The sequence below is a fragment of the Pezoporus occidentalis genome, unplaced genomic scaffold (genome assembly GCF_034315485.1).
Source record: "Pezoporus occidentalis ecotype Australia unplaced genomic scaffold, CSIRO_AGI_Poc_V1 ctg31, whole genome shotgun sequence".
In the NCBI taxonomy this organism is placed as follows: domain Eukaryota; kingdom Metazoa; phylum Chordata; class Aves; order Psittaciformes; family Psittacidae; genus Pezoporus; species Pezoporus occidentalis.
Genome location: NW_026915052.1, coordinates 4,605,811 through 4,633,230, shown reverse-complemented (window position 1 = coordinate 4,633,230; position 27,420 = coordinate 4,605,811). Strand labels below are relative to the sequence as shown.

General features: G+C 38.6%; 1 protein-coding gene across 4 annotated transcripts in view; it reads left to right on the top strand.

The window, feature by feature from the left end:
- The first annotated feature begins 1,166 nt into the window (after positions 1-1,166).
- The window catches only part of PPP1R13B (protein phosphatase 1 regulatory subunit 13B), a 73,496-nt gene continuing 47,242 nt past the window's right edge, over positions 1,167-27,420 (top strand). Inside the window, exon 1 of one of the 4 annotated variants that reach the window (XM_062628032.1) lies at positions 1,167-1,454. In XM_062628032.1, the coding sequence (XP_062484016.1) occupies positions 1,446-1,454 (9 nt within the window). In that variant the 5' untranslated portion in view covers positions 1,167-1,445. Of the gene's footprint in view, positions 1,455-1,756; positions 1,779-15,771; positions 16,016-27,420 lie in introns of those variants that run through there. The other 3 variants (XM_062628033.1, XM_062628031.1, XM_062628034.1) reach the window with 3 other exon arrangements.

Here is a 27,420-nt window from a genome sequence, read left to right as displayed (position 1 = left end):
AGGTCATTCACACATTTATTTGTTATAGGATCTTACATCAATAAGTTACATTTAACATATGAGCTTGTATTTGGGATTAATATGCTATTACCACTTACCCTGAAAGTTTTAAACAGAATCTAAGCTTCTCTCAATAATTTGCCAAGTTACTTTATTCTTTTTTTTTCACTCCTAGCTGAGATCTGCCAGTGTTCTACAAATAAAGTAACAAAGACTGGAAACCAGCCACTTACAGAAAGAGTTGAAGCACTGGGTATGTCCATGTATTCCGTAGATACAGATTTAAGACTTACAGCAATATGAAATTTGTCTACATTGCATGTGGTGCAGTACTAACATATGGTGATGTTTTGACTTAAGAGCTGAGCTTCACTTCTCCCAAGCTGTTAATTTTCATCTTGGTGGTGTAGCTCTACAGAATGAGACACCAGAAACCGAGGGGACTAAACCTCACTTTTAATCACAAGACCGAATCTCATGGGAGCCCGACATCAGGGTCTGGCCAGATACACCTTCCCTCCTGCTGCAGTGGTGGGGGCTGTCCACTGAACAGGTTTCACACGGAACGCACAGGTGAAGGGACGGTAAAACGAGGGTGACGCTACGCGTGACCTTATTCTCGCTAGAGGACAGCGAGGCATCGAGGTGCGTTTAGATGGACCACGATCAGCTGTGGGAAGAGGGCTGGGCCTCTCCTGCGGCCCACCTGCTTCCCGACAGAGGCTGACTGCGCTGCGTTCTTCCAGCCTGCTCCCCGCGCGCCTGGCGGGTCGTGCCGCGCTCCTCCGTCCCCCAGCGCGCAGCGACGGGGCCGGGCCGAACCGAACCGCTCCCTCGCTACCACATTCCCCGCATTCCAGGGGCAGAAAACGACGAGGGCCGCGGCCCCCGGGCAGCCCTCCCAGAAAGAGGCGGTGCCCACCGGCAGCCTGGCCCCGGGGCGGTGGTGAGGGAGACCGGGCCTGAAGCGGTGCCGCAGCGATAACCCACGGGAACCGGCCAGCTCCCACCGAGTCTCCACAGGCGGACTCTCTTCCCAGAGCCCCGGTCACGTGCAGCAAGGAGGCGCGCACCCGCGCCACGACGGCCGTGCGCGCGCCTCCCGCCGTCCCGCCCCCGGCTCTTTCCGCCTCGGCCAATGGTGCCGCGGCGACGGTTAACCCCTGGTGGGGCGGCGCGGGCGGAGCAGAGCAGGAAGCGCCGAGGGAAGGAGGCAGGAGGCCGCCGCACCGAGAGGAGGAGGAAGGGGGTTGGGAACCTGGCCGTCGGCGCCGCCGCCGCCTCTTCCTTCCGCCCGCCCGCTGTGGCGAGTGAGGCGCACGGGAGGCACCTGTCACAGCCGCCAGGGCGAGCGCGGCGTCCTCCACAGTGAGAGGAGGCGCAGGAAAGGCCCGGCACAGCACGGTGGCAGCCTCGGTGAGGCTGGCTGGAGGACAGCTGCGGAGATGATGCCGGTGAGTGGGAAGGGTTTGAATTCGCGACGTTGCCTTCCCGGCCTGGCGCCGCTCTGCCGGGCGATGGGACGGCTTGCGTTTTCCTGTGGGGCTGGCGGAGGCGGATGGAGTACGCGGCCCCGCCGTCATCCTGCCTGTGCTCCGGCCAGCACGGGCAGAGGGCTACCGTGCAGCGGCGCCGCCGTCAGGTTCCCCGCCGGGGGTGGGGCCGCCGGTCCCTGGCTTCCTGGGGGACACGACCCGCTCCCGCTGCTCCCCTCAGCGAGGGGCTGCCGCTCCTCTCCGCCAGCCGAGGCACTCTCGGCGTCGCACCGGCTGTGACAGGTCTAGGGCCGCGTTCCCCCGGGCTCTGCCCTTGCGTCTACCCGAGAGGGCTCCTAGCCGCCCTCGGCGCCGTCTTGGCCCGCGGCAGTTTCGGCGAGGGGTGCGGGCCGTTGGGGGAGCCGGCTGTTAGCCGCCGAGGCCCTAGTGAGGCGCGGGTGGGTTTTCTGTGTTTGTATGAGTGGGTGTGCAGGGGGGAGCATGTTTGTTTGGTTTGGGTTTTTCCTTACAAGCACTGATTCTTCGTCGCCCGGGTGTGGGGAAAGGTTAACCGGTCCCGGCGCAGGCGGCCCGGGCCCTTAGGCCGGCTGTCAGGCAAGTGCAGGCGGCAGCTTTATGCCAGCCTCGGCACCTTTGAAGGGAAGGCGGTCTCCCTCCTCGGTGTCTGCCGTCTCTTTTGTGAAACCGTCGCTTGTTTACCGGAGATAAGCCCTTTCATTTTCCCGCAAACAACCTTGGCTATCTTCTGTGACAGAATCTCTCCGTTTCCCTCCCATCTCCTTCCCTTCCCCTTTCGCTATGGGCTGGTGCAGTGGTCGGAAGAGAGTTGTTCTTGATGACTGTTCGTTTTATGACAGGATCCTCTGAGGCTGAGTAATAAACAATTACATTCCTTTTCCTAATTTCTTTCAAACTCTAGTCTCAAACGTGGGTTTATGAGTTACTCCATATAAAGGAGTATCTCCCAGGTTTTCTCTAATTCAAATAGAAATGAGCTTTTTATTTACAGTTCCTCTGCAGCGTTTGCAACCAAAGCACTGCAGCAGAATGCTTCTCAGTGAGAATATTAAACACGACTTTTATGAAATTTTATCACTCTAACTTGGTTTCATGACTGAGAGGAGGAAATAAATAGCTTAAACTAGATGCAAAATTTCAGATTGAAGAGTACAGGTAGTGTTTAAAAAAAAACAGGTATTATGACAAGCTTTTTAATATGATGTGCTCTTTAACTTCCAACTGCTAGGTACCAAAATATTCTGTTGACACTGTAGAGGAATTTCAGTGCACTAGGCATACTAGAAACAAGCAACAAAGTTCATTGAATTACAGGCTTGTTCCATAAACATATGGATGTTAGCTTGTAAAAACAAAACTAAGGTGACTGTCAGCTTTTGCAGCTTCCATCGTAACTCGGCTTTAGATTCATAAAAATTCTCATTGAAAAAACTAGCATGTCAGTGATACGCTAGGTCAGAACAAATGTATTCAGTTCCCATTACTAACCCACGTGTGGGTTTCAGGCTGATGTCATAACTTCTGTAGTGCAGTGATTGACTCTTTAGAGAAAGACTTCCTTTACCGTTTTCTTTCTGCCACTGTGTCTTGTTACCTTCGTGGTTATTTAAATGTAGCAGTTGTTTGTGCTTACAAAATTCAGACTTTGTTATGTTTTTGAAACACACTTCAAAGCATTTTTAGTACTGACAGTTGCATTTTAATAAAAACGAATTACCTTGCTATGGTGGTAGTAATGCAGATTAGAACTTATTGGGTCTGAATCATGAAATAATAAATATTTTAGTTCTCTGAAGAGCTTTCAGATGCTGTTCTGGACAACTGATCATAAGGTAGTCAGGAATATGTATATTTAAATGGACACTGTGACAGTGCTTTTAGTTTTCCAGGTTCTCCGCTATTTTATTCCTGAACTGCAAGGATGAAAAAAACCAACCACATTTTCTGGAATACAATAGCAAAGTGATGTGAACGTATGGTTGTAGAACTGGACCAAATGTTTTGGTTATCTTTAGTTGAGATTTTGAATTCTGAAGATGGAAACGGTAGAGATTTCACTTGTTATGTGATGGAATTCCTTGAATTCACATTCCTAGAAACTTTTTTCCTCCCTGGTCCTTTTTTATTTTTTATTTTTTAATACACTTAATATAAGCAAATAATAGAGGAGAGACTTCAGTATTACTAGACTCGAACAGTTGTAACAAGTGGGTACTGCTGCAGTCTTGTGTCAACAAATTAAAATTAAATGCTGTCAAACGTTTTAGTTCCTTATGACTTACATTTATCAGATTTGAAGTAATTGAGGACAGTTTCTGATTTTTATTTTATATTAATTCTGTACAACAGTTTTAAATAATGAAGTCTTACCTAAAGCATGGAAGATGGAATTATCTGTTTCCTCTTTCCCTATGTTTTGTCAGACTTTTGTTCCCATCCCTTGCAGGAGCAGAGTTACTTCTGAGAGGTTCTTATCAGTTATGATTTCTTTTCCGACCAGGATACCTCCCGCTCTGTTCCTTGGTGGATTTTTCATATTAGTTCATGTTGCTTACTCTACTTTGGTTTTGAAAAAAATAAAAATAACTGTTTTCTTGGTCTTGAACACAGTTGGGCTTCAAGAAGCAATAATGATGTGGACTGCACTGTTCTCACTGTTTTTTAGCTTTGCTGACAAGGCACATCTGTCATAAACTCGTTCATTGCCTTCAGGACATAAGGGCTGTGTGTGTGAGTAGCATATGATGTTACACTGAATATCACCTGTATGAAGGAACTTACTGAAAGAGTTGCTCTAAGTATGCTTTGAGTGCAGCGATTCCCCCCCCCCCCCCCCCCCCCGGAAAAAAGGTTAGTATTTATTGCTGCCATAGAATAAAACATGCAAACCCAGAGCTATGTGATATCCTTTCAAACAGGAAATCTTCTGGGTTAAAATAGCCACAGTTGTATTTTGTTTGCAAAAATAGCTCCTCTTTCAGCCATATAATCTATAACCTGTTTGGAAAAGCTTAACCATCTCCTCCTCCATTCCCCCCACCCCACTCCCCCGTTTTTCTGTTTTTCTTCTGCCCCAGTAGGATCTTTTTGTTGGGACTTCAGATTTTGTTTATGAAAAGTATTGGATTTTTTTTTTTTTCACCTTAAAGAATGCAATTAATGCCTTTTCTTGGATGGCAGTTCCAAAATTGCCTCTGCTGACAAATAGGAAAAGTCACTTACTGGAAGCACTGTTTGCCTACTTTAGAAAAGATACCATGGAAGAAAGAACTGCTGCAGCTGAGAAGCATATAACACTTCCTATTACATACCTAAATTTGGGGTATCATTCTTTTACAGCATGTGAGGTAACATGCCATGCTAAAAGGCATAGAAGTATGTAGAGTCCAGTCTACCCCATCAATGAAGTGATGAGAGGTGATGGTGGATGCTGTGTAAGAACATGTGGTGGAGTGCATCTCTTAGGAGGAGTAGTTAGTATTGCATATTCCTCTAGCACCTATTGCTGTAGAGCTTTTCTGGTTTTGCCTTTAACTTACTTGGAGAAACATGTATAGGTAAGGTTGCAGCCAGCAGCCAGCATTCATGTTTTTGAAAGCATGTAGGAGGAGCCTTATGGGATAGTGTGCAGGGCTTAGAGTCAAAGACTTGTTGGACATATCTGGTTTTACATGTATGGTCAGGCAGTTGTGTTATTTTAATAGAAGTGAGAGTGAAAAGCTCAGGGAGTGTTTAGTGTATTTTTTGTGTAGTTAATTTTGTGTGACACTGCAGCTCATCTCCGAAGATGACCATAACTGGTGCGTATTTTATATTAGAGTAGACAATTATAAGTGGATCTTGAGTATTACATTATGCAATAGTATCTTAATTGCTACATAGGTTCCTGACTTATGAAGACAGATAACATGATTGATAAAATACAAAGCAAAGATGGGTATCAGGTAGTTATTTTTTAATTAAGCTATCTTCCAGATGAATTAAGAAAAAAGTGGGTTTTCTTTTTTTTTTTGTTGTTGTTTTTTGGATGTTGGGGTTTTTTGGTTTTGTTGGTTTTGTTTTTAAATGAGTACATACTTTTCATGTATTCAGTCCAAAACCTTTTCCAAAAAGTCCAAAGTGGAATTGCTTATTCCTAATTAAAACCCAAAATACTTTCAAATCAGCATACACTGTTCTCTTCCCTACAATATGTTGTAAAAGTCTAAAGGAAAATGTGTCACTTTAATATTAGGAATTCTCGGTGATGTTGAGATAAAATATACTGCAATTAATTCAGAGCTCTACAGTTATCAGATAACATTTTTGTTTGTTGAATAAATGTGAACTGATTGTGGAGAATGATTTGCAAGTTTATCAGCCATTATTAAAGGAGTTATTTATTGCAACAAAGCTTAAAGGCCATTTTGTGGTTTTTTTGCATCCCATTGCTTTGTTTTTTTTAGGATGAAAGAATATGGGCTATTGTATGGTAAAAATAAGTTCATAATCATCTCCATGTCAACAAAAAGTACTACTTGCAGGCTATTCTGATAATAGAATATTTAAGTATATTTAATAGATACCTGTGGATTGTTATGAAATATATGAGAAAATTTTGAAGGACAGAATACTATTAGTTTCTCTTCATCTATTAACATAGATGAGATTGTTGCTTATTGCAGACTTTAGTGAGAAGAGGTATTTATTTGACAGCAAAATTCCATTCTGCCAGATTCAGTTATGTTAATCTGACAAATCCAAGTTTGATGTGAAGTATATTATTAAAAAAACCCATGTTGCTGATTATTTATATTAAGATCACATACAGCTGTGGAAAAGCCCCCACTATGTTAACAGTTGTCCATACATAGAACAAACAAAATTCCTTTTTTTTAAAGAATTCACTGTCTAGTGTTTGGTACTAAAATCAAAACTCGCGTTTATTTTTAAACAGCCTTTTTTTTTTTTTTTTTCTCCCTATAATCTGGAGGCATCTTCAAAAAGGAAAAAATTGAGAATGGAGGTTTAAAGAGGCAAACAAATTATTGCTTAATTGGGGGAGGTGAAGGGAAGTTGTCTTGCTCCCTTTCCATCATGACTCACTGCTGGAATTTACAAGTTTTATGTGTTTGTCTAAATTAAAAGCTTATTATTAATGTACATTAATTACTAGCACAGGATAGCTGAAAATACTTCAACGCTAAGTGAACATGCTAGCCTGGGATCTAATTCTTGGGCTTGTGTTACACCACTGGAAAGTGGGATTTGTTTTTTTTTTTTTTCCTTAAATTGGAGAATTATATTAGGTGATTTCAAATATCTTTAAAATCTTAGAATCATACAATCATAGAATAGTTAGGGTTGGAAAGAACCTTAAAATCATCAAGTTCCAACTCCCCTGCCATGGGCAGGGACACCTTCACATATGAACAGATTTTCCATCTGTCTTGAATCCTGTGTCTCATTGATTTTTAAATTATAGTCTTTAAATTAAATAAATATAAAATATTAATTTTAACACTTCAGTACATTTTCCCAGTAATTTGGAAATCTGTCATTAGAATCAATTAAACTTGGAAGTGTGTAATAATCTCTGATGTATTAGACAATATATCCAGGGAATGTGATCAATGTTTCAAGCTTCTAAAAGCATTTTTTTAAGATTGACAATAACAGAATTATATTGTACAATAATAGACACCATCCTTCAGAAGCAGATGTATGTGTCAGAGGCAGCAATGCTACTGGGAGGACAGAGCCTGCATTTTATGATAACTCAAAGGATAAACAAAAATATAATCTGCTTAATGGAAGGAAAGAATTGTTTTGAATGTCAATTTTCAGCCACTTGACCTAGGTTTTGGGTCACTGTTTTCTTAAATCTTGTTTAGAAGCAAGTACGTGTGATCTTGCTTGTGTAGGGGAAAGTGGGTTTATCATTGTGGTGCAGTAGAATGTTGGAGGAACTGAATTCCTTTCAAGACTGAGGTTTCACAATAGGGATGAGCTGGGTTAACCATTTCCTGAGGCTGGTGGAAGAGGGTGTTTCCTCTTCTTTACTGCTTATTCCCACCATTTACTTTGAATGGATCGCACTGCTTGTCTCAGTACACTGAACCAGGTCACTAAAAATGTAAAAAATAGTTGTATCCAAAGAACGCTGATGATATATATGTACACACATACACATACCTACATATTTTGCTAGGCTGGTGCATTATATCAGCTTACAGTCTGACTATTCTTTTGTCTGTGTTGGGACAGGAGGGAGTGGATCTCTTGACTGAGATTGGTAATGAAGAAGGGGATAGGAAAGTGGAATCCCACCCTTTCAGTATTTTTATTTATTCGCTTTAATTTATTGTGGAGCTGTACCCCAGGTGACATATTTTGAATTTTGTTTCTGTCTGTTTAGCAGGTGAGTAGAAGAGTGTGATGAAACTAAAGATTTCTGCAGTTCAGTAACGTTGCTTCAGGGATAAGCTATGATTTCACCAGTTTTCACATCTTTATTGGGTATCCAGTAACACTTCAGATTTCCCCTGAAACAGGAGGAAGTAAGGGATATTGGGTTTTTTGGTAAAATGTGTGGTCTGTGTGGAAATCTTGAGGAACAAATATAAAGTTGGGACCAGAAAAAAAGAAAAAACAATAAAACTTAATTGGCAGTTGCTAGTCTGTATTATTTTTCCTCTCCACACTTAGCAATATTGCATTCCTTCTGATTTATGCCCATTATTACCTTATCCTCTAAGATTCATGGTATAATTTAGCCTACTTCATTAGTGAAAGTACAATTAAGTTTTTTTTATTTTTTTTAGTTTTAATCTCATCGCTTTTCTTAGCAGCAGAATTCTATTTATGTGTGAGGAAATCGTAGCTATAAAACTGTTTTATTTAAGGAATTTCAACTTCAGCGGGTAGCAATTTATTCTAAACTTGCATACATCACACACACTGTATTTAATGTACATATCCTTATGTGTACTTTAGGTTCGACTAAAGGATTTTAACTGTCACATGACTAAGCTAATGTTTATAAATTGAGACTGTGTGAAACTGAGGCTTCAGTTTTGTGTAGGTGAAATTGATACAACTGCAGGGGCTGCTGTAGTCCTGCCTCCCTGCTGCCCTCTCTTCGGTATTAGCTCTGTTAGATACCTGATTCTGTACTGAGCTGTTTCAGTTTGTGAACTCAGCAGGAAGTTGTTTGCCTTTTGTTTTTTTGTTTTTTTTTTTTCTCTCTCTCCCCAGGATACTTTTCTGCCAACTAAGCACACTGAAACCAACTCGGTGCAGGGTCAGATAAGCACTGAAACCAGCACAAGAAGGCACAGAAAAGTGTAGATTGCAGGAAGGATGTAAACAGTTTTATTAGCTTAGGCTGTTTGGATTTATTTTTTTATTTTTTTTTTTTTAGCCTGAAATGACTCCACGGTGAATATGGTGAGGTATATCTGGATGATTTTGGAATGTAATCTGTGTCCCAAGGGGCAAAGAAGAGTAACTTCCCTGCTCTCTGAAGCTAAAACAAGAAAACAGTGTCATGCCCAGCATCTCTGCCAGGCTGACCTCCAAAAATCATAAATCCCATGGGCTGACTTCATGCGCAGAAGCACAGTGGATTGACTGGCATCTGAATTAATTCTGTGGTTTACTTTCCCAAGAGCCAGTTTTTGATACCTGGAGACCAGCAAACCTTGCTCCTCTAAAAACCAGAACGTATCTGTCCACGCCTACTAAGTTGAATAGCTGAGACTTGTTGAGAGTTACAGCCTTAGATGAACAAAGCAGTAGGCAGGGCCATGTTATTAATGTTTGGAGAAAAGTATTGCCTGTGCTGCTGTCTGATGTTTAAAGGGAAAGAAAGAGGGTGGTTTGAGACTAGCAAAGTTTGCCATAGCCATTAAGTACAGGCTTATCATACAATACCATGTTGGAAGGGACCTCAATGATCATCTGGTCCAACTTTTCTTGACAAAGTGTGACCAAAATGTCCCAGCACCCTGTCAAGTCTTGAAAGTGCCCAACACTGGGGAATCTACTGCTCCCTGGGAAGATGATTCCAATGCCTGATTGTTCTCATTGTGAAAAATTTTCCCCTTGTGTCCAATGGGAATCTTCCTGGGAGTACTTTGTGCCCATTACCCCTGGGGTCTTTTCCATGCGACCCCTTGTAAAAGAAGAGTCTCCATCTTCTTTATAGCCACCCTTTAAATACTGAAACATGGTGATAAGGTTTCTCAAGCCTTCTTTTCTCAAGGCTGAATAAGCTTAGCTCCTTCAGCCTTTCATCACGTGGCTTCCCAGTCCTTTGGTCATCTCTGTGGCCCTTCTCTGGACACTCTCCAGCCTGTCCACATCTTTTTTGTACAGCAGGGACCAAAACTGAACCCAGTATTCCAGGTGTGGCCTCACAACTGCTGAATAGAGCAGGATAATGACTTCTTTACCTTTGCTGGTGATGTCTTGATGATGCAACCGAGCATTCTGTTGACTTTCTCCACAACAGCAAAATGCTGTTCACTCACACTGTGATCCACCATGACCCCAAGGTCCCTTTCCACAGAGCTGCTCCCCAGCCTGTGCTTACCTGCATATAATTTTTTTTTGTCAAATAAGATGGCTTAAGTCTTAGTTTAGAATAGGAGATACAATTTAAGTGGAGGAGATATAGTCTGAATGCATGTTTGCATCAGAATATCTTTAGACAAATTGCATTCGGAAATAGAATTAGATAATTTGTGATTCACGATTGAACAGCATTTGTTGGCATTCTTACTCATTATGAAAGTACTATACTTTCAATGTAGTTCAGCCTCTTTTCTACTGCCTCTTCCCCCACACTTACTACTTTTTTTAAAAACAAGCGAACAAACCAAGTTTCAGGTTCAAAACCTGACCTGAATCTATCCCAACCAGCCAAAGATAAGAGTTTTCAAACTACTTCAATTAAAAACATTGTCTTAATATCTGGAATAAATGTTACTAATGTATCAGTCACTTCCTTTGACAAGATACAGAACAAGGAAAGGATATTTGTACATTGTTATGGTATAATTGATGTCTGTAAAATGGTTGGCAGCCTCTTAGCATTTTGTAGAGGGGAGAATATGGTAGCCAGAGCATATACCATGTGATGATGTGGGCAGCATCAGAAAGCAGTACATCTAGTAAGTTATTACTTGCCTGAAACTTAAGTTACTTACTGGCAGCTTAGCGAACTTGTTATTTGGGCATCTGTGAAAGTATTAGCATCTATGAACTGACAGCTATTTCTTACAAATTCTGTAAGATAATTTTTATAATACATGTGTATGCCAGGTGCTTAGCTTTGTCAAATATATACTTAGAAATAGTCAGACAGGGTTCTTAATGTCAAAGTTGCTGTTGAGATACATTGTCAGAGAAGTACTTAGATTTTCATACTGTGTATTTAAAACCAGCAAGTTCTTGGAACTGAAATTTTGGATGATTCTGCAGACTAAAGAATGGGTTAATTACTGTTCAGGCTCCAAACAGTTGGACTGTACGTACACTTTGGGAGGTTATTGAATTCTTGTAAGTGTCTCATAAAAATAAACTATGAAACTCATCTCTGTGCAGCTTCTTCCCTGCATGCAGCTCTGAATGTCTCAGCATGCCTGATGCTTAATTTCCTTATGTACTGCTTTATTGTCCCAAGTTACCTGAATTTGAGCTTGAAGTCTGAGTGATGTACTTCTAATAGTGGGGGAAAAAAAATAATCTGTAGTGGTTGACCTCCTTTGCACTTCTAAGTCGTGTCAGGATCCATGACATTGTTTTAAAACCCGATCACACGGACTGTTTTCTGTTCTAGCCCATGTCACTTGGAAACCTTTTCAGTCCTTTTTCTGAATAGCTTCTTGGTGTACAGTGCAGTGCAATGTGTTTACCGTTTTGTTGTCAGTTATCATCACTTCAGCAAGAGCTTGTTGGATACGGGAATATGCTATAAAAATCCAAGCTTTACATTGAAACAAATCAGTTTCAAATCTGTTGCTTGCAACCCCACCCCACCCCACCTGGGGCCAAATTTCTGAGCACAGCACTGTAATTTTACTTTCTGTTTACTTTTTCTTTTTTCCTGATGGTAGAGCAGTAGTGTTTGGTTTTTTAGCACTGATGGGAGGTGAAGTGGTGAAGAAAGTTTAAATCAGTTTAAATGCTAAATTATAAACTGCTGTTTACCCCAGTGTGTTAGGTTTTTTTTTTGGAGTACAACTCAAATACTTACTGTGGAATAATTTATGTATCAACTGCTGTGCTTCCTCATTTTTAGATAAACATAAAGAACTTCTGAATTTGATTCATGTGTACCAACCTTTGGACTACTTTGATATCATTTTTATACCTTTCTATAGTGGATTTTTTTTTTTTGTGCTTGAGGTAGAAAATCATAGTCTAAAAAAAAGAAACTAAACCACTTTAAGGGACATAAGACACTAAATCAGAGGATTTACTACACAGTGTTTCTGATACAGTTTTTTTGCATTTCTGGGTGTGTTACAACATTCACCCGAAGAGATCTCTATGATTTGAGTGTTCAGTGCATTACTGGATTACCCCTATGTACTGCTGTTGCCCTTTCCTAGTCATCTGAAGCTACCAAGTATTGCTCAGTTCTTTCTCTCAGTTCTGAAGAAGCCTTGGTGTAAAATTATGAGGAAGCTTGATAAGGAGTGTGCATGTACTTGCCTATATGTTTTTCAGAAGCAGAAAAAAGCTTTTGGTCAGCTTTTTCTTATGATCTCTCAAATGATACAGGAATTTTTTCAAGCACTGGCATCTCAATAACCTCTTTTCTTCCAGTACTCGGGAATGAGAGTGTTCCGATTGTGTCTGAGTTTCTTTATAAACCTTTTGCCTTCCTTTCATTCATCATCCTTGTTTTGTTAAGTACTGCAGTTTTCTAGTGAGAAAAGATGTCTCAAAATATGTGAAAGAATGCAAAAATGTGAGTATTGTCACGTAGCTATGTATATTTTTATATATTGGTGTTGGTAGTCATGCTGGAAAAGAGTAAGATATGCAGGGGTTTTAAGGGTGCTACTGTGTTTCTGTCATTTGGAGAGGCACGAACCCTCCTCTGGAAAAGAGCATGCTGAGCACAATTTCTTTTCTGAATGTTATATAAATGAATGTATTTGACATGTTTAAATCCAGTTCTTTTTCACTTTTGTTTTCTTTATCTTTTGATTGGAAAAAGGAAACACACTCACCATGAATTATGTTCTGCATAGGTTACTGAGCATAGTACAGTTAGAGAGTGCAATAGAGCATCACTTGCTTTTACGTAAAACATTTTTAAGAACTATGTATACTTAGCTGTCAGTTTACCAAAGTGGAAGTGATAAGTACACTTAGGCTTTACAGTCTCATTAAGTAATATTAAATCACTTGTTAAAAATTAGATTTTTTTTTCTTTAGTTTTGGCTGGGGTCAGGTGTTGGGTGGGGTTGGTTTGTTTCTTTTTGGTTTTGTTTTTTTTTTTTGGGGGGGGGGGTGTTTGGTTTATTGGCGGTGGTGGTTTGGTTTGCTTGGATTTTTTTTTGGATTTTTTTTTTTTTTTTACTTTTCCCAGCATGATCCATGATTTTTTGATTGAAAAGCACTGAAAGAGAATGTATAAAAAGCAAACAAGCTGTTTTTGTGGGGTTTGTTAATTTTCATCTGGAAGTAGTCTTAAAGTGTCTGTATAAATTAATTGTCTGCAAATATGGGAAAAGATTAGCTCGGCCTCTGTGCAGTTGTACACAGTAGGTAAGCGTGTTCAAAATAAATGGTACATTTGCATATTAAGGATTTGCAATATATTTTATGTAGCCAGGGAAAGAACTGAAAATTAGTGAGAGGGTAAGATAAGGTGGCAAAGTGGAATAATACCTATTAAAACAAGCCTTAATTTAAAGTTAGTGATACCCTACACAGTGTTGTTTTTTTTTTATTCTACCTCTTCCTTTTCTGTATACTTGTCTGTTACTTCTCAGTATTCTTAGTTGCTCACATCCACCAATTTTAATCTATAGCTTTATGTTATTTCTCATTTTGTGTAATTATTTGATGTAAACTTGTGTTATTTTAGACAATTATGCTTCCAGTTTTCTTTGTATTCTTTCTTCTACATCATTCCATGTGATTTTTCAGAGGTCATGAGTGTCTTCATGTTAAAATGTTTTAGTGGGATCACAGACTGCAGTTATTTTCCTACTGAGTGATTTAGATAATCTGCATATATATAGGTTTGTTGAGCTTGTCACACAGGGCAAGTCCTCTGGGATCTTATGTGGTTCATACATTCAAAGTAGGATTGTAACTTCTGTCTGCGTACCTCACCTTCATTTAGAATATTTGAAACCTCCACATTTTTGGGGAGGAAAACACTCTTATTTCTTTAATTGAGGGTTTTGAGGCTGATAATATATTAAGCAACCAGAGGCTGTAGTGTTCTTATCTCTCTCTATATACTCTAGATTCAGATTTACCTACCTAAAAGTAACAGTTAAATCAGTCAGCCAAATAGCTGCACTTCATCAGATACACAATATGGAGACAATGCATCGATGTATAAGAGAGAAAGCAAGGGGCTATACTGTGCATGTATTGCTTTTACTATTTATCTGATTTAACAAACTACTTGCAGATGTTTTTAGTTATTCCGGAAGGGAGGATAACGGGGTGAAAGGGAAGTTCAATGACACATGTGTTTATGTTTATGTGTCTGTTCTCTTGGAAGAACCCAGTTACTCAATAGGGATGGCAGGCTTCAGTTTTGGACACTCCATGTATTTCTGGTCTGCATGTGTATGCCATGCCTTTCTGTTGCAGTAAGGTTTTGTGAGTTTGGGGAGTTTTTAGAAGAATTCAGCCAGTAGCCATAGTTAGAAAAGTGGTACAATATTGTCAATATAGGCCCAGCTTTTCCTCTGAAATATTTATTCATGTGATACAGTTTGTTTTTCTGGCAGATAAAGATGCAGTCTGGTTTTAGATTTTCCCATCCTTCCAAAAACAAAACAACCCTTCCCTTTTAAGAAATATCCTCCTGTTCCTTATTTATTTAAAAGGTTCTCAGTTACTCACAGGTTAACTTTTTAAAGTTGCAGCATTTTATAAGTCTGAAATGATTCAACCAATTATATTCTGAATAAACCTCTCACTATGATACATGTTTGCTGGGGAAGGAAGGAATACTGATTGGGATTAGAGTGTTTTTGTTACCAACAAAATGATTTAAGGAAGGACATTACTATTTCTGGGTAGTGAAGCAGGCTAAATATGGTGGCATACTAGCTTTTTCTTCTTTGCTGCCCTTTGCAGGGAAGGATAATGTAACAATTCTGTGGCTGATAATGAAGCTGAGAACCCCTTATTTTTCCTTTCCTGCAACTAACGTCTGAAGGGCTACACAGAAAACATACATCATAGCTGTGTTCTAAGAGAGCTGGGTTGTTCAGGTGTGTTGTTCTTTCATAGTATGGTTTGGATTATGCTTTGTTTTGTTTTTCTTTGGTTTCTTTCTTTTTTTTTACCCCCTTGTGTCAGTTGCCGACTCTTTATCTCAGTTTTCTCTATTAAGGGAATGGAGACTATGCTTTGCTCCTGCAATTGTAGAGCAAAAGCTAAATGCACTCTTGGTGCCATCTCTCTGTTCCCCACTCTGGATCCTGTATAATGTTGACAGGAACGATGACAAACATTCTCTGTCCCTTGACATGAAGAGACAATCAAAAACACAGTTTACCATTTTATATTCTCTGCTGCTTGAATTATGTCCAGCAAGAAGGCAGACTTAGCCAAGCACAGAGTAGTGCTTGAACTATAGTATTTTTAGGCATAAATACATGGTAGATTTGTTGTTGTGGTTTGTTTTGTTTTTAAGTTGATGGTCATTTTAAAACATTTTCCTGATCTAAGAAAATGTCATGGAAATGTCTTCTGATACTTGTTATGATTATTTGCTCTTGGAACATCTCGTATCGTTGTCCCCTTAACAGGAAAATCACTTCTGTCTCTTTTGAGATGGGCAGAGCCTTATATGTAAATTTAAGATGAATACTTACTGTTTGTCATTATTGTAATAGCAAACAAAGATTACTGTTGCACAGTGAGAGGATAGCAGAACTCCCCTACTGCAACCTTGCCTAATTAGGTGAAACTTGATCTAGCCTATCTTGTTCCTGTCACAACTGTGGCCTGTCTTGTTTCTTTAGAACTGCTTATCACTACTCGTCATTACTGCTTGAATTCATATGCCAGAGACCAAAAATACTCTGTTTAAGTAGTTTTTCACTGTAGTTGTGCACAGAAACTGTTCTTAGTTTTTAGCTCTACACACTTTTTTATATTTGTTGCTGTTTACAAGTGTCCACATGAAGAATATTTTGAGGATGGTTCTTCAGAATATTATAAAAACCTCAAAAGAGAAATCTTGGCTGCCACAAAAGACTGGACTTAACTCTAAAAACTGGAAAAAGGACAGAATTAAAGAAAAAAAGGTGGGATTACATCACTTTTTCTGTCTTTGCTGTAAAATGAAGCGTTTTAGATTATTTATTTTTTTTACCTGAACAGTGTATCCTTAATAATGGGTTAGAGCGTGTTTATGTGCAATTTTACTTGAAGATGATAGATTATTGTCTTAATGGTTTCTTCTGTATATGAAATGCCTCAAATCTTTACTTTTACCTTGCATATGTTGATTTTTTTTTTTTTTTATTATGATTTGTGGGTTTTGATTCAGTGAGATCTGAGAGTAGAACAGAACAGCTTTTAATTTTTAAATCTGCCATTTAAAAACTAAAGGTACGCCCTGGAAAGAGTTATTTTCTATTATGTGCAGTTTCCACTGTGATGGAAGGAAAACCCTACAGACTGCCTGTTGAATCCCAAAGGATGTATTCACTTTTCACTTTTTATATTTTTGCCAAGCCAGCTAACATGACATCTAAGATTGAATGGTTGGTATTCCCGGAAAGCAATACACTAAACAATCAGGATTTTGTTAATACTTTCCGCTCTGTGGGAGAAAGCTGTGGCAGTCCCTTCTTGTTTTGCTCTGTTGAAAATAGAAGGAAAGAGTAGTGCTGATTCCAGTTGCAATTTCACATATGGGTGTGTGTCTGTAGATCTTATAAAAGTTGCTTCTTGTTTGTAAAATTAAAAAGTGATGTTCAGTGCTGCAAATCACCTTTATTAATTGGCAAAAAGCACAATGTCTTTAGTAAAAATACTGTGACGGTTATTTGGTTTTGTTTTGGGGTTTAACTTTTTGGGGTTTTTGTTTTTGTTTTTTTTTGGTGTTATGTTGAAAAGCTGTAAATGAAAAGACACAAATGTCTGTCTCTGTATCCTATAATTTTTTAATGATATTATTTTTAATGCAGTAGGTAGCTCAGGCTTTTCTGGAATTCAGTGGATTTTTGGATGACTTTGCTGTAGCTGTTGACAAGGTCAAACACATCAGCACCTCCCTTTTCTCAACCTTGGCCAAAATATTTTCAATAATTTGAGAACACTCAGTTCCGTGATACGTATTCTGTGGGATGCTTCTGTTTGTGGATTTTGAAGATTTAAGTTGTCTTTCAGGAAAATTAACCCAAACCCTCATGGTTAACCCTGCTCTTCAGCTTTGCCTTGTGTTGTCAGAATGAGCTTTATTTCAAAGTAAATTGTAGTATTGCTAATGCAAATATGCAAAAACCTTGAACAGATTTTCACCTTGTATCACCCTCCTTTTTTTTTTCTTTTTTTTTTTTTTTTTTTCCCTGTCTGGAAAGCTGAGATTCTTATGTAATAAAATGATTTCTGAAGCTGAGTCATCTTGGATTAATTTAGTTTTTAACTTATTCCCAGTTCACCTGAGTATACTGCAAATTTTACAGTTGTGTTATTGTTCAGCAACGTCTTCTGTAGCGATTTGGAAACTTTAATAGTATTTTTTTAACATACGATTTTTGTCAGCTGATTAAATGGGGAGTTAATATTTTAGAACTGTTGTTTCAAGCTTGTCATGTATTTGTACAGTGCTGGCTGCTTTGGCAGATATGAAAGATTGAAACCTCTGAACACTGGCACCGAGTTATGTTTGTGATACTGGGCATTGGGAAGCAGTTGTAGTGCCACAGTGATTCCTCCTTCCTCTTCCCTAGGGGCTGTGGGGCCACTCTTGGGCCTGTGCTAGGTGGCCCCACTTAAGCTTTCCAAACCATTTGGTTTGGAGGACCTTGGGTTGGAGATGTGAAGAATAGTGGAAACGTGGGCATCATGTTTATATTTTATCAAAATAGAGCTGTCAGAAATAATGGACAAATGGGCTTCAGGAAAGATGACTGCACCAATGTAGCTGTTGTTTTGATCTGGAGTCTTGCTGTCCCCTGAATGTCTGACTTTTCCTGCATATTACGAGTGTTCCATGCCTTTGCACATGCAGTGTCTGCTGCATTTTTCTAAAGAATTTGGCAAGAATCCGTTGTTCAAGGAATTCTTATAATAGGCCTAAACAACTACTAAAATGCATAGTTATAGCAAGGATATCTGCTATTTCTTAACTAGATTATTAAATGCTTTTACTTTTTTAATAAGCAGCACAGCATTGTTGTTGCCTGCTTTTTACTGTATCTTTCAAGGTACTTTAGATAAATCTCATTGAAATTAGGCAGGCAGCTCTAGAAAAGGTTTGTCATCCTAAGAGTCACAGGTAAAAAATATTCTAAAAGGTAAAAAAGAGCATCTTTAATGAAGCCAGTAAGTGTCAGAAAAATGCTAGGACTTCCTGCCTGGTGGGAAGACCAGTCTTCTGTTCTTGGCTGATAGATAGCAGAGGCTCATTTGCCATCTATTATTAGAGAATGCTGATCAGCAGAGTAAGAATACATACTTATATGTACTGAGTTGTCATGAACCTTGTAAGGGGTTTATGAAATTCAGCATCGACTGGTCAGTCTTTCATAAGAGTTTCCAACTTCCACCTTTTAATCAACAGTCGTGTATATGATAAAAGAGAGTGTACAGTCCACAGTCTTTTAAACAGTGGAACAAAATAAAATTTCAGAGCCTTGCTCTGGAAAGATTAAATAATCTCTCCATTTATAATGTATATTACCTAACTGAGAAATGTGCTCAGCAAGAGCTTGTCAATGTACCTGGAATTATCCCCATTTTTAAAAGACTTTTACGTGGTAACTCGTGTCTTGACAGTCGTTTGGTAGAATCATTTGCATCAAGGAGAACAACAAGATCTCTTGCTGTTTCTGCAGATGTAGCAATTTAGGAATCAAGCCAACAGATAATATGATTCAGGGATGTTGAACTCATTCTGTAGCAAGTGCCAAATTACATTTTCCACTAGAAACCATCACAAGAGGCACGTTTTACAGATTTTTCTAACTTCAGGCTGTGTTGCTTTAGCTAATGCCATTAAATACTGCACTTGGACAGATTTCCGTTTAAATTGATAGTTTTGTTTGTAGTGCAACCTCTTTTGTCCTTTTAACTTTTCCCTTTTCAGCTATCCCCCTTTTCCCTTCTGCAGCCAAAAGTTTACTGCCCATCTTTTAAATTAATTTATCCAAATCTCAGCTTCTGCTTACTTTTAACAGAACCATCTGAATCTAAAAGAAGGCATTCTGATGTTGTGACAAACAACAAATGGCTTCTATAAAGACAACGTCTGGAAAGCTGGCAGTGGTTTAGTACCATGGATTGACTGTGACTTCTGATCATAACAAAGCAGAGTCTAAAATCTGATCTAGGATTATAATGTCTAAATGATCATGTCACTCTTCTGTTGTAGGCAGATGCTAGAAATGTAGCATTTGTTAGGTCAGTTGTTTTTATAGCCCTATTCATGTTTTGCTCCTCACAGCTTGTAGAATACCCATTCCAGTCTGTGGGTTGCTTGTATTGTTTACACAAGTGAACTTGTAGTTGCTATTGTTTTCATTAGGTATTGTTTTCCTAGAGCTCTGGATGTCTTTCAATTAACTACTACAGTACCTTTCATTTAATAATCTGTGGATATATCTTGTTTAGTTGAATATATTAAATGTTATGGTAGCTGCTGTTTCCTTCCTCTAGCAAAAAAGTTGGCTTATTTCTCTGCTGTACAAAAAGCTCTGCTACTGAAAGAGGCTTCAAATTCTCCATTTACAATTGATGCTGTAGCTTTTTATCTTTCAGTAACAAAGAGCAAGAAAGCATCATAAATATCCCTTCAGCAAATGAATATCGAGGAGATGTAGGATTTTGATATAGTCTGAATTCTGTTGAACACCTGCTGTCACATATGAAAGCTCACTTACTGGGGATGTGCAGATGCAACAGTCCTGAAAGTCCTGAGAGGAAATGTCTGTGGTTTTTATTAGTTCTTTGTATACAAAGAACATTGTATACATGTAGGCCTTATAAAAATGTAGGGAAATGCTGTTTAAGGATTCCTTTTAATGCTGTGCTTTTATATTTTTATAATAGGAGTTAAATATTAAAAAAAAAAAGAAAGTTATTCCTGTGCTCTAGCAAGAGAAGTAATTTTATACCCCTCCAATAAATGTTGGTACCACTATTGTCTGACAAGACTATTGTGTTATTTTTCTCTTGACTGTGCTTCCTGTACTCAGATTGTCTTGTGCAGAGCCTGATGAGGGTGATCTCGAGGTGAATCAATTTTATATTTTTTCAGTGATTGCAAACAAGCAATTAATGCAACTTGTGTACAAGCTTATGCAAAAATATTTCTGTGAGGTAAGTATAGTTTAAGGACATTTAAGCAACATTAAATTTTCAGATTTGATCGAAATTGCAAATGTTATCTAAGACTAATATTAGGTTGTTTGTATTTTAGAGTAACCTTATAAATTCTTAAGTTAATAAACAGTGAAAATTACAGATTTAATGTTTATTGGTAGCCCATAGCTGAATGCTATACAGTTTTAGTGTCTGATACTTGTTCCCAATTTTGTGAATTCTTTTGCAGGCCATAGGGAGGCAGTTGACTTCAGATTTGAAGGTGTACTAGGAAACATGCTATTAGTTTCACAAGTCTGCATTTTGGCAGAAAACTTCACTCATTTTTGTATTCTCTGCAAACTCAAGTCTATGGTTGCACGGCCTTTTTGAATTTTACTAGTAGTCAACAAACATCACTATGCTCTAAATTTTGGCCTGAACTCAAAGTTTGTACAGTTTGGATGTGAGGAAATGTATTCAGAAACATGGAAATTAAGCACAGTTATTTCTTACCCCATATGAAGGGAAAATATATTAAATGAGAGAAATCTGATGAAAAGCTGAGTAGTCGATAATAAATTGCTCTATGTCTTGATGCTCTTATTTGAAAGAAGACTCTTAAACACATTGCAAGAAATTACTCAACAGATCTGTTTTTAAGAATAACAGCTTCATCTGAAGGTAAATAATTATTGGAACAAAGCATGATGGTGAATAACTTGTTTATTTGAATTTAAATATTTATTTGTAATATAGGAATGTGAAATGGTTTAATATTATTACTGTTTTTCTGGGGTTTATACATAACATCAGAGATTTATTTGGGTCTTATTTGTTCTGAAATCTCAACAGTATATAAAGAAATACTGATGACTTGAGTCAAGAATTATCTTTACATTGCTTTAATTAAAACAGTTTTGTGGTTATAATTCCATAGTCTGGTTACTTTTTAAAATATAATTGCTTAAAGCCTCACCTAATTAACTATATAATCTTAAGAGAGGATGGTGTTCATACTGCAAATAAAGTTACAATTCTGCTTTAGTGATAGAAATATGCAACTAGAATTTCTACAGCTGTAGCTGATGCAAGATTTATGTAATGGTAGGAATTCCAGTCAAGGAAAGTTGTATGAGGTAATGGATAATATGTAGCTTTTTCTCTGGCCATTTTACATGATGCAGAGTTGGGCATATTAGTATGTCTTGTTACCAAACGGTTGATTTTTCACTACTTCACATTTTGCCTGCATCTCATTTTGCAATTTTACTAGTAACTGAAAATCAGTCTTAACTGAAGTTTGTATTTGTTTGATGGGACTTTGACATTTTATTAAGGTACGGTTTTGGACATCTTGGTTACCCCTCTATTGTAGTAGCATTTTAAATACAGCAAGTTTTTGGGACTCTTGGGTTGTCAAAATCGAGGATGAAAGTTACTAAAACTTCCTGAGAGATGTTAAGGTCTCTACTCTGCAAGAGAGATTTACTTTGAAGATACCTTTTCTTTGCTCGCTGTTCTCGTCTTGGAGTTGTAGGCACCACTAAGTTCTCTGAAATGTCAAAGCAGAAGATTGAATGGATGTTTTGGAACTCTTTATTAAGGAGAAATGCATGGTGAGAAGATAATGCCTTCCAATTCCTGTGAAACAGAAGGAATGAAGTTGGCATTTCTGTCAGAAATGTGTTTTGTACTTTAAGTTCACTGTGTGCCATCCTTTAATAACAAACATTTAATGTATTTGAAAAGTCTCATCACTGCTGGAAGAGGCCTTTTTATCGTTTCTTATTGTAAAATATCTGAACACATTCTTTACACAATGAAATTTCTAGGTTGGTTGAAGGACAAAAACAACCCACAACCAAAAAAATTAAATGGAAAATCTAAGAGGACTAAACAGCAGTGTGTGAATTTAGCTGTGTTAAACACTCAGTATATTCTTAACTCATATGCTTGATAATTCTTGAATTGGCAAAAGTTATTAACACAAGATCTATTATGCACTGTATCTTTAGTATCAGGTAGGCATTCCTGTATCTAGATTTGGGTAACAAGAGCAGTGGATAGCACAAAGGGAAAAATTAATGGTTTTAATTTTCTCAGGAGTTGGTTGGTTGGGTTTTTTTTTTCCCTTTTTGTTCACAACTTGAATGATCTTCTAATCTTTCATAGATGTGATTTTTCTAAATTACTGTTGTGGACATGAAACAGGTTACATGAAGGAAAAGTAATGATCGTCTGATCCACTTTTGCCAGGAACCGTGGTTTTGAGTGGAAGTGTGTGTTAAGAATCAGTTACATGTAAAGTAAAAAGTCAGCTGAGTAATTTCCCATCTTCATCACCAGAAGTCACTACTTCTCTTTTTCTCATTGAATATATGACTATAAGAGAATAATCTTGGGCTTCTTGTAAATTCTAATCTTTCAGAATGTCCTGAAATAGTATTTGTCTGATTGCTTTCTGGTGGGCTAAATAATTCACTTTCCTGCAAGCAGGATTTCAGGAGATACATATTTATATGGACTGTGTTGTTGTATTTGCAATATTTGTTGTATCAGCTGAGTTAGTAAATTAACTTGGGCATAAGGCAGTGGGAAGTGTGGGTGTACAATTTATTCTATTCAAGCACCAGTATTTCAGGTCTTGGTAGTGTAAGTTAGTAGTTGAGTAAGATGTATTTCTTGTCTCCATGAAAACTGTTGTTAAAGAGGATCTAATTAAATGTATACCTGTTCTTTTTAATTGGGGATATTAGCTGAAGATCAAAAGGTTTACTTCTTTACTAAGACTGTAGAAAAATAGTGAGGAAAAAAACTTCAGTGGTTCGAGTTTTAACTTTTTAGGCTATTTCTTAAGAAACAGTGTGCCACATCAGCTGCTATCTGGTTTTGTGGTGCTGGTTTAATTCTTATTCCAATCACAGGTACTTGCATTGTACTAGAAGAGTGCAAATGAAGTCGCAAAACTCGAGTAGGGAAGACAAGTTGGTTTTTAGGACAGCCTGAACAAATTTGTTTAGAACAAAGGACATCAGACTCATTTTAAGGATATTTGTTTCTATATAATAGCGTGTAAAGCATTGAGTTATGGCCTTGTGGGATCTCTGCTGTAGTAGACAAGATAGGATGCGTCTCTGTTGCACAGCTCCTGGAGCCTTGGTTTGGGAAGAAATAAGAGAGGAACTGGACAGAGAAGTCTAAATAGACAAAGCAATATTTATGAGCCTGATTGGCAGCACTTCTCAGCATATTGAACACAAGTAAGCTGTCAATGTGTTTTGTACCCTGAAAAGTAAACAAGGGTCTTCAAGGAAAACAATGAGGTTGCTTTGCAAGTGCATATAAGGCATGATGAACAACACAGAAGAAAGCACAGAAGAAACCTGTTTAGCACAAGGAGGGAGGAAACTGGTGTAAAGGACTGATTCAGCATCAATTTCTTGATATGGTTTGAAAAGTTATAGGGAAGAGGGTTCCACTTCACAATGGGGAAGTGAAGAGCAGTAAATTATGCTTATCAGGACTGACACAGAAAGGCAATGTGGTCAAAGCCATAGGTATGAAGAATGATTTTTGCTGTTACAAGCATCATGAGTAAAAAAGGCACACCAGTGAAAAGGTGGGAAACTAATAGGCAAGTTTTCAGACTCTGAGAGCATTAGCTGATAGTGGATAGGAAAAAAGCCCTATCTATTTTTATATATTGTCCAGGAAAACTGGAGATATATTTGAGACACAAGACAGAAAATGCTTGGTGTCAAAGATGTCTGTATTACAGCTCACAGTGATAGGTACCTATGTGTTGTTATGAGTGTGAAATCTAGGGAGTTGTTGGAGAAACGTGGCTAAGGACTAAATGTTACAGCCATATGGAACTTGAATTGATAGGTAGGTTTTCACAAGAGTTGACTGAAGATTGCCAACATTTTAGCTTCCTTAGCAAGAGATCAGGGCCAGAAAGATAAAATTATGTCATCTCTATGGATGACACCTGTTGAAATTTCTGTAGGTGACATTATCCAGCTGTAAAAAGAGATGGTGTAATAAGTGAGGATAAAGATCTCATAGATTTATCCCTCTTTTCTACCTCCTCGAGAAACTGCAGGGATGACTGTGTTCTTTAAGTAACACAGGAAGTGTGGTTGAAAAAGGAGAACTGGGGCAGGAATAGAGAAAGGAGAGGCAACATTCTAAGATGTACAACTACTGGACTTCTCAGTCCAAGCATCTCTTGGACAGAGATTGGAGCTCTGCCGATTCTGAGGCTCTCCTAGGAAGAGTTAATCTGTAAGCTGAGGAGTGAGATGACAAAGTAGTTTTGAAGGCAGGTTGTGATGTCTGATACAGTTTACCTTGCATGGAAAAGACCTGAACTGTGAAGGGATATACTAGAGTTTGCGAGGATGTTAAAAAGAAGAGTACAGAAAGATGAGAATTCATAAAAGTTGGAGTAAAGCCATTGGTTTGGTAGCAGGAGCAGTAGAGGAGAGTAACAGACAACATCCATGTGTGGGTTGAGGAGGAGGAGGGAAGTGTAAAATTTGGAGCTTGGTGTTCACTGTGAGAAAAATACGTGATATAGAAGACCTGAGGTGGCTTGCTGATGAATGTCAGATTGATTCTGTTGTGTGACATTGTGTCCAGTTATTAAAAATGTTGAATGATTGAATTGAGATATTATCAAAGAAATGCTGCATGGTTACGATCTCATTTGACACAATGGGTTTTATAGTTGATACTATTTAGGAATTAAATCCTTTGATTTATTATTTTAAATTACCAATTCTCCTGTGTCTTAATCTTTGGCTGAGAATGTTTCATAAAGCTAATTTACTTCAGTGGATGTGCTGTGTATTTCATCTGTATGCTTCACTCTTATTCTTCAGTGGCAAATTACCAGGCTCCATCAATGCTTCTTTGTATTTTATCTCTATGAAATACCTCTGATTCTTATTCATCCCCACAACAAATAGGGACAGCTACTACACTAACTTGAAAATCTAATTATTAATGCAGTATATTAATAATGTTGAGTATTTTGAGTCTGCTTGTGTATGTTTCAGGACATGCCGCACAGTATTTCAGTTCCTTTGGTATTACTCAGACAACCTAGTAAAAATAAATCCTTACTTAACCAAATTTGCTTGAGGAGTAGTATGCCAATAGCTGGCTACAGCACCTTGCTTCCTCATTAGTGAGATACCTTTCCCTGGGCTGTCTAGTAGATGATACTGTGAGTGACATTCAGCCTTGCAGAAGACAGTACTTTTGATGCACTCTAAGCTGAGACAATTAATCAGTGTGTTGGAGATACAGCAAATTTTGGCCTGGTGTTGCAAAGGGGACTGTTGAGTTTATATAGTGGTTGAGGTCTGAATTCATGGAGAATTTACAGAAATCTGTGGGATAATTCGTATCTCCAAGGTTTTTCTTTCATTTTCAGCCTGTCTGCAGATGCAGGTAGATAATCTGGAATACATGAAACAAGTTCTCTGGGCCAGTGTTACCTTTACAGCAAAAAAAAAAAAAAATCAAAACTGTGTAAACCCACATGATGGTAAGCCATTGTATTTATCCTTTCATGATAAGATAACAAATCTTTCAGACAAATGATACAAAAGCAGTATGCATTGTATCATGACTTCTGTAAAGCCAGGGTCTCTTGATATTCTCATAATGTTGGGGAAACTTGGGTTTTATTTTGAAATTGCTATCACATGTTATAGGGAAACTACTTATAACACTGGCATTAATAACTGTCAAATTGATGTTGTTCAATTTAACTTAATTTACTTTTTATATGTTCCTTAAATTTAACTGCAGAGGAAAAAGAAAAAAGGTGGGGGGAAGGATTTTCTGTCTTCCCTGTGGCTGGGAGAACTAGTGGATTTAAATAGTGGCAAGGAAAGCTCTGGATAGACTTCAAGAAAATTCTCATTGCAACAGGAATCCTGGATTTCTGGAGTGGATGGTTCAGGGAAATGGTGGAATTTCCATCATGAAAGGCTTTTCAGAACAGGTTAAACAAGCATCTCTGAAGAATGAGATAGGTATAGTTGATCCTGCCTCTGAGGCCAAGAGGCTGCAGCAGATGACCTCTTCTAAAGCTTATTGTTTTATGTTCATATATGACTTCTTAAATCTAAGGTCAAATTGCACTACTAGATTCCACATCAGATATTTATTCTGGAAAAGATTCCACAGCCACTGAATATTCAGATTACATCTGAATCTTCTATGGGGGAAAAATAACATTGTGAGCTGCTTTATAGTATGTGGTTACAGGCACTTTTGTTGCTATCTGTGGCTGCATCCTAGAGTTCCTTCTATCTCGTACCACAGATTTTTCTATAGCTTCCTTTAATGCTGCTGTTGGAGAAACTTGGAGATGATTTTTAGTATACACAAAGCCCTGGATGACTGCTTCTTGTGTTGTAGTTACTTGAAAACTTCAGGATACAAACTTGGCAGCCTGAGGGAGAATAGAAGTATGGACTAAAAAGCCTGGAGGACTGACGAGGAGACTGAGAGCTTGAAGCCTGGGCTTTCTTGGAATTTGTGCTTGGAATTTGGAATCCTATTGACTGCTCTCGCCCAGTATCTAGTAATGCAAATCTCTAGTTTGGTGCATGTTTGTGTCCCACAGATAAAAGTATTATGAATGTTTTTAAGAATTGCCTATGCAAATTGAGGCACAGCTCTGCTTAAGTGGAGAGTGTGCGTTTAATGAAGACCTTTAAAATAATCAGGTTTAATCTTTGTGACTCAACATGTGATGCCATGTTTCATTTACTGGAAAGATCTGTGTCCTGGGTTCAGCAGTAGCAGTCATTTTTCTCCTCCTTGGTAGCTGGTGTAGTGCAGTGTTTTGACTTTCAGCTGGGGAACAGAGCTGATAACAAGGATGTTTTGGTTTGGCCAAGGACTTTGTGAGCCTCATGCTCTGCCAGGGAGGAGGGGGAGCCAGGAGGAAGCAGAGACAGGACACCTGACCCAAACTGACCAAAGAGGTATTCCATACCACAGCACGTCATGCCCAGGAGGTAACTGGGAGTCAGCCGGAAGGGCTGGGAGACTGCGGGGTTGGAGGAGGTATCGGTCAGATCTTGGTCGGGCTGGGGGGGGCGAGTTATCGGTCGGCTGGTGGTGAGATGATGTAATTTCCTTTATCATTATT